General features: G+C 39.4%; 1 protein-coding gene across 1 annotated transcript in view; it reads left to right on the top strand.

Moving 5' to 3' along the window:
• The first annotated feature begins 1,795 nt into the window (after positions 1-1,795).
• col5a1 (procollagen, type V, alpha 1) overlaps positions 1,796-7,835 on the top strand; it is a 76,558-nt gene continuing 70,518 nt past the window's right edge. The window contains exon 1 of the mRNA XM_030767927.1: positions 1,796-1,895. Within this exon, the coding sequence (XP_030623787.1) occupies positions 1,796-1,895 (100 nt within the window). The remainder of the gene's footprint in view (positions 1,896-7,835) is intronic.

The following is a 7,835-nucleotide window of genomic DNA, read 5'->3' as shown; positions in this document are numbered from 1 at the left end:
ACTAAATGCCATGTCTCATATTCTATAACATTTAGTATGACTCGTGGTACTTCTAGAATAACATTAAAGGTCATTTTTAGGGTGTCAAGCATCAAAATATCCTTGCCATATTTTCTTGGGTATAAGTAGCTTTAGTTGGTTGGCTAGCATTACCTCAGAAAATAGGCTGTATGTCATTATGATGACATGGCCATCCAACATTCAACTACATTTACCCGTCATGTACAACTTCATGGTATAGACCACAATGGAGGAAAAATGAATATAGTTTCATTTTTCATAATGTTGAAAAATGCTGGGATATGTAGAACTTCTGAGTGATATTAATACACAAGGAATAATTTTGAACACGGGGAACAGTCACAATGTGTCATATAGCTAAGTAATACCCTACAATGCAATGAGCAGAAGAAGCAGGGGGTAAGGCCAGCTGCATGAGGGTCTGGTCTAAGTTTGAAACTGGCTCATCAAACCTTGACACTGATGAGGAGATAATTGTACAATTGCTATTGTGACAAGTGGCCCCAGACTCACCATGGTCTTGGGGACATTTTTTGTGTTTGTTTACTTGACCAATATAGCCATGTTCTTTTGACATGAAAATGGTGAGAAAGGTGTATAAGGTTTAATGTTTGTTCATGCCACAAGTAAAAATGACACCTGAAATCCAGTTCATAGATTACTAAACGTAAAGCAAAATTATACTTTTTGGTTGATACAGTGGGATGAGTATTATTTATTTTAATAAAGACTAGCTGCTAAAGGCAAGTGATTGTCGGTCGTTTATAATATTGTTTAACACATGCACACACACACACACACACACACATCGCTCGAATCTAAATCTGGTCTCCCTGTTTCTGTGTTACACATCTGAGTTCGTGTCAAGAGATCATCACCTCGCTGTCCAGCCCCACGCGTTCCAGCTGTCGCGCGTGTTAGGGAAGCTGGAAGGGTTGCAGTGTGCTGCAGCCCTTTAAATAGACCCCAGGTTTTAATTTTAGGTTAAAACATAACGGTGAGCTGCGAACGGAAATATCTTCCAAAAATAAGAGGATAAATGCATTCACGTGATGCCTGACCGATGCTGCAAGAGTTTTTACAAAAACTACTTTGCTGAAAGTGGATCAGTATGAATTAAACATTACTCAGCTTTTTAGAGTGTGTTTACACCTATTCGGATCCTGCTTAATTTCCGTCTGTGGTGCTCCGGATCCAATTTTATTTCGAGGGAGGAGGTGTGAAGTGTCCATTAACTACTTTCATATTACAGCTCTTTTTTGCGGCAAGTGATTTCAGCGGATTCAGGGGTTGCAAAATGGGGAAAAACTTTTACTAAACCCCCCTTCTGTTTTTCTCAACCAATGAGGTGACAGATATTTTCTAAGACCACTCTGATTCGCTAGTCTTTCTTGTCGGCTCTTTTGATTGACAGTTTGATTCCCCCAAGTAAGTTTGGCTTCAAGAGGTTTCAGTGACGAGTGCGAAAAGGGGCATCAGTTCTGGTCGGAGAGACAGCGCTGGCTAGATCAGAGGAGCGAAGGAGAGGGAGAGGACGAGTGCGCGAAAGAAGGTCCCCCCATCCACAAACTATCTGGAGGAATCCAGACTTCCTAAACTTATGGCTGCATGAAACTCTACATCCCTTTTCCTCTCTCCCTCTCTCTTTCTTTCTCCAGGATCTCCTGGGCTGCAAGTTTGATTAGAAGTTTTGCCACAGATATTTATACAGTTTAAATTCCAGTTGCTTTAACTCATTGCTCCACACTCTTTCTGAGGACAGCAGCTGGCTGTCATGGATACCCACATAAAATGGAAAGTAAAACGGAGGCTAAGGGACGTGCTACTCTCTTTAGCGACAATTCTGCTTTTTATTACTTCGCAAGCCAGTTCAGGTAAGTGTCATTTTCAGCGACCACTCACTATTGATTGCACAGAGGTATGGTTTGCAGGCTTTATCATCCCCAAAACGAGTTAAGAACTTGACCCCCATCCCCCTCCTCTGTTTCTGCGGCGTTTTGTTAAATGCTTCTGTGTTATTTTTCTTCAGTGAGGCATTCCACAGTCTGTTCTGTGCTGTAAACCCCAAGTGACAGAGGGGGCCTGGAGAGGGCTTCTCCAGAGATCACGCCAAGGTCTCATATCAGTTCGGAGATGGTCATTGCTTTGTAGTAGTCCACAATACGAGATGGACGTTGTGAAGCTTTCTTGGGTTTCTGAATTTCTAAGCTACACAATTCCTCTGCCTGTATTAAATGTGATGCTATGCAAAGCAACACAATTCTGCACTCCTCTGCTGAATAACATTTAGGCTGAGCAATTTTCTCATCTGCAGCTATGTCCATAATTACATTACAGTCAAAATCCAGTGGTTTTGTCAGTTTAGAGTACCTTGGATTGTTAGCCTACATTATGCTGTCTGATGCTTTTAAAATGAATTTGCAAGTGTTTCTCAGACACATGGTGAGATAAGTAAACAAATTTTAAGTTTACATTTGAACGACGATATTTCGCATTTTGGTTTCTGTTGAGAACACCTATTTTTTTCTAAATGATGTATAAAAACTGATTTCACGTTGAAAGGGGGCTTTAAAAGAAATACAATAAAAAGTATCAAATTTATTGCAAAACACACGCTTTATTAATTGGCTTTTCATTGTAGGAATATCGCATCCAGTATTTATATCTTTTTTTGTCGTTCTGTGTCTAAATTATTCTGAGTCGCCACTGTAATACCTGATTTTTTATTTTTAACTAATGAAGAACATCAGTCTAGAGCGCTTCTATAGCGCGTCTATAGCGAAGGCGGGAGGGCGGGGTCTCACGGGGCGTGTGCAGGAGGAGCAGGGTGGAGTCGCCGCGTGTCAGCTCCGTGGGATCGGACACGCAGCGAACCGAGCCGTTTTTTTCACTCTTGTCGCTCCACGTTTACAAGTCCCACGGTTTCTGCGCGAATATTAACTAGTGATGTCTAAGTTTACTTGTTCTTGAATAAGTAGCCTGGATTTCACCACCTAGGTTACTGCTCAAGTTCTTTGGGAGGGGGTGGCTAGCATGCGCCCTCTGGCAGCTCCCAATTTCTTGGCTTCAAAACTTAAGTAGACAATATTATCAACTGCTACAATTTCATATGTGAAACTCCATTTTTTTCTCCAGTTATAAGTCAAATTTTGGTAGTCATGCCTGTATCCCTTTATTTGTTGATTTATCAGGTTGACTTGTATAATTTGATAAAACTGACTGTGACAGATTTATTTTCAAAACCGACTAGTGTGAAGCACTGTTCTTTTCCATGCTGTAAAGCACTAAGATGTAGTGGCACTCTGAAGTTCTAAAATCAGAAGGAGAGCGTGCTCTAGAAGAACTGTAGATGGAACAAGACGTATGCTCCTTGGCTGAAATTGGAATGTGTGTTCTCTCATCATCTGTGAATAAAAAATATAACGGTCACAGATGGAACAGACAGGATGTGAGCTGGCGTTGTAGCTGGCTCTTCTCTTTTTCTCTTCTTTAACTCTTCTCCAGGGTGTCCCAGGGAATACCCTCTCCCAGAGACACGGAGAGAGGGAAGGGGGGAGAGAAGGAGGGAGGGAAGAGGAGGAGGAGGAGGAGGGGGGGGGGGGGGGGGGGTTGAAGTTCCTGATCTCCAAGAATAATTAGTTTCGTGTCTGGTCATGGTGGCTGGCCTGCTTTTTTTTGCTGTGAGAAAAAGAGAGAAAGAGCAACCCAGAATTGTTTACCTCAGAAGTGGGCTGATCAGGGGGGTTAGTTCAGAAGAAAAGAACATATGCTTTACTCATCCTTCGACTTGATTAAACTTGTATGTCTGTAGTACAGCCAAACTGTTTCAATGACAAATCACTGGTAGTCCAAAGCTCTCTATATTGTAGCTTGTAACGTGTTGCATACCTTATTTCTGATATGGTTGTCAGTTATGTTGCCTTGTAATAGAGGGGGGTTGGGTCTCTTACATTCACAGAAATAAACCCATGGAGAGGATGTTATGTCACAATTTGCGGCGGAAATGGTTTGTACCTATAATTATAATAGTTACCTTAAGGCAGTTGGAACCTGCTCAGCAGCAAACGGTAAAATCCTATGGAGCAAATGGATGAGGGATTCTGTTCATACCATTGCATAGAGTGTAAGTGATGTAGCATATGTATTTTTTTCTGTCTAACTTTACCAAAAATGCTGGTGTTGGTGAGTTCTCTAACCCAGCAAGCTACTGGAGCACCATCGTTCTCCCATCAAAAATGGCTTTGTAACCATAAAATCTGGTTACAGGTTAGTTACAGCTGTTATGTCATATATAACCAGTAGGCGATTTGTGGGTGGGTGAGGGGGGATGCCATTCCCCTTGTTAGCAAAATGACCATAATGCATCCCCCTTGTTAACCTGCCATCCCCTCTACATATATCCTCTATAGAGTAGTGTCAGTGACCATTGTGCCTTCCCCCCTGTTAAAAAATAACAAGTCACCCACTGTATAAAACATACCTCACACACATATACACACATACACATAGACAACGATTCTTATCTCTGTATTCTATATTATTAGCCAGCTAATCTTGCACTTTTAAACAACCACATATCTACAATCTTTACATCGCATGAAGTTTATTCCATTAAGTAGCGACGTGTTTATTACTGCTTATTTCTAATGTCATAGGAAGGACATATTGTATCTCTGTGTAGGATAGACACTTATCAGATTCTGTCTCAGGGAGAAGGGATGCTTGAAAGACAAGCTATTTGTGAAAAAGATAGTGGTATTAATACAAAATACGCCATTATATCCAAGCTAACCTAATCATATTCTATCTAACTTAGGAATTTATCAATTAGGAAATTATCACATCTAATTTAACAACATCATGAACATAATGTTGTTTCCATACAAGAGAAAGATTTCACAAAACGTAATAAGTATTAGTTTAAATACTTGTTTTTATCACCCACTCTTTCACCTTTTTGGTTAAAGGGTCTGTAATCTCAGGGGATTTCCTCCAAGGGTCTGTTTTCAATCGACATATAATAACATTCTTTCTTCAGTTACTTGAGAAAAACACATCCCAGGAAGTTTTAAAAATTAGTAAGCCAGTCTCCTTCTATTTTGTTTTTCTAAAGGTTGCAAAATTTTAATACTATACTACTGACAAACTTTGACCTGTCATTGATGTATAACCGTATAATGGCATATCAGCTTGCTCTATCTTATTTGTCTGGATATGTAAATACTTTAGAAAGACCTCTATATGTACTCAGAACTCAAGAGTATTATAACAGAGTGCTGCTGCTTCTACTAAGCTAGCTAGTGTAAATGGCAGCCTGCATTATCCAATGCCACATAGAGTGTAACAAAATAACTGTTTTTCAAGTGAAATTGGTGCCAAAACATTGTTGTGAGCAACTTGGCTTTCCCAGGTGTCAAATATAATTCAGAGTACTCTTCACAATTTTAGTTATAAAATGTCGACATATGGTCAATAAGTCATATGATGGATTAGTTCATGTTAAGATTATTAGGAACAAATATGCAAACATTCATGCACATATATCAACACCTAAAAACCACTACAGACACCGTGATATAAAATGTAAAGCTTGCAAAGACTACACTTAACTTGCATCTTTGCAAATCATTCCAATTGGAATACCCAGGTAAGATGGTGGTCAGTCTAGTCTACTGATATATGTAAATAGTCAAAGTGAGTTTGCATATGGTAGTCTTTCCCACACAGTGAACTCTCGCGAAAAAAAACACAGTGAGTTCTAAATGGCTTTAAGACTTGTTTTGCAATAACTGAATCGAATTGACTCATTTTGAGGGTAAAAGTCATTATAAGTGATGGGTTTGGGAAGGAGCCATTTTACCTCACTTTTTGGCAGTGAGTTTTAGGAAATTATGTTTCTATTTCAGAAATTTGAAGATGATTGGGTGGTTGCTGTTGAGGGGCATGATCTAGTCTCATAAATGTGGATGATGTAAACTGTAGATGTGGTCTGACACCCCCTCGTTCTTTGATTGGAAGCCATAGACGTGGCTAGGTTTGAAGAGTGATTCAGTTGTGCAGTTCGGTATAGAGCTATGATGTGCAAGGGCAATAGGGCTGGTGTCATGTTTGACATCCTAGTTTTAAAACCCATTTGAATGACTTGAATGAAGGCTCAGAAGTTCTCTGTGCTTTTTTAAGAAATGCTTTCTATCCCCCCTCCCTCTGAGTGGCCCGTTGCAAACAGCTGTTATTCTTTAATTATACTCCATAGATTTAGAGAAGTAATATCTCTCTTTTCTAATATCTCTCTTTTCTTTCTTAGGCTCCATTTTTTTTATGGCGAATTGACTTAAAAGCTATCTGCTTTCAAAATCAGACGTAGTCATTCAGATAATACGTCTACACCCACAGTTAAAAGTTCCTCTCCATTCAGTTGCTTAGGGAGATTTAGTCAAGAAGTAATTAAAAATAATCACCACAGTTCCCCCAATTAGGCAACATAGGATCCATACTTGGTTCTTACTAGCTGTTTTTACCCTGGGGTGGAGATTATTGCCCTCTGCATCACCAAACACGTGCATGTGCCTGCACACACACATACACACACACACACACACACACACACACGCACACACACACACAGACAGACAATCTCTTAAGCACATCTTTGTCATTATTCTGACTCATTACCCAGTGAGTCATACGTCTTAGAGGGAGCAGGACAAGATGGAATTAGTCAGTGGCCTCCATTAACAGTGCAGGCTTTAATAGTCCATAAGAGTTTGAGAAGTGTCTACGGCTTCTAAATCAATTTTAATTCAAAATTAGTGGAAGTTTACATTTAGTTATGCACCCCATAACTAAGGTTTAGAGTTATTTTGGTTTGAATCACTTGACTTCAAAAATTGTCTGATTAAACATACTTTTTTTCTAATGCTTTGAAATTGCTTAGTTAGAACCACATTTTGCTCTGCATGACAACAGTGTGTCTGTGGTTCACAGTGTTCTGTGTGAGTCTGAGATCTGGGAGGCTGAGAACTATCTAGCGTTTTAATCTTTCACAACTTATAACTTATTCCACACCCCCACAAATCTCCGTGCAGACAGCCATAATAATTTTTTTTTTTGGTGGGCGACTAAAAGTGAGGAAGGCCATTTTTTTTCTTTCTTTTTCCTTTTCATTTTAGTTTGTGTGGTTTTTCATTTTATGATGTTTGCTGGTGTGCTCTATTGCTTTATGGAATAGACACTTGAGTACAACACTTGTGAAATTCTCATTGTTCATTCTTCCCCCCTTTCAATGTCTCTGGTTCCACCCACTCTGTGGAGTACAGCTTTTTTCTTCCCAAATCCTTTAAGATTACATTCACACACTGTAAAATCTCAACTAGTCTGTGGAGTACAAAGAAAAAAAAACTCACAAAACATGCTCTCCCACAAACCTTTCATGTTTTCTGGGGGGAATAAAACTTGTCATACTTTCTGATTTTTTTTTTTTTTGGTTAAATATAAGTATTCCAGAATGCCTCAGTATGTATGTAAGAATGCTGCATTGATCATAACTTAATTTACAGAGCTGCACTGATCCCTAATGACAAGAGACCTACAGGAGACGTGGGTCAAAGGGTGAGAGATCAAAGGTGAAATAGACAGGGTCAGGACCTTCAGACTTGATTACCACACAAGAGATTTATGTTTTTCTTCTCCTTCTTTAGGAAGATAAATAAGAGCACTATTGAGTTTCTGAAAATGAGTAAGAGAAGGAATGATAATAATGTACCATACCATGTACCATAAGTACTCATACCATTGAAGAACTACTGAATTGAGGG

The sequence above is a fragment of the Chanos chanos genome, chromosome 3 (assembly GCF_902362185.1).
Source record: "Chanos chanos chromosome 3, fChaCha1.1, whole genome shotgun sequence".
In the NCBI taxonomy this organism is placed as follows: Eukaryota; Metazoa; Chordata; class Actinopteri; order Gonorynchiformes; family Chanidae; genus Chanos; species Chanos chanos.
The sequence above is the reverse complement of the archived record's forward strand: the minus strand, read 5'-3'. Positions and strand labels throughout refer to the sequence as shown.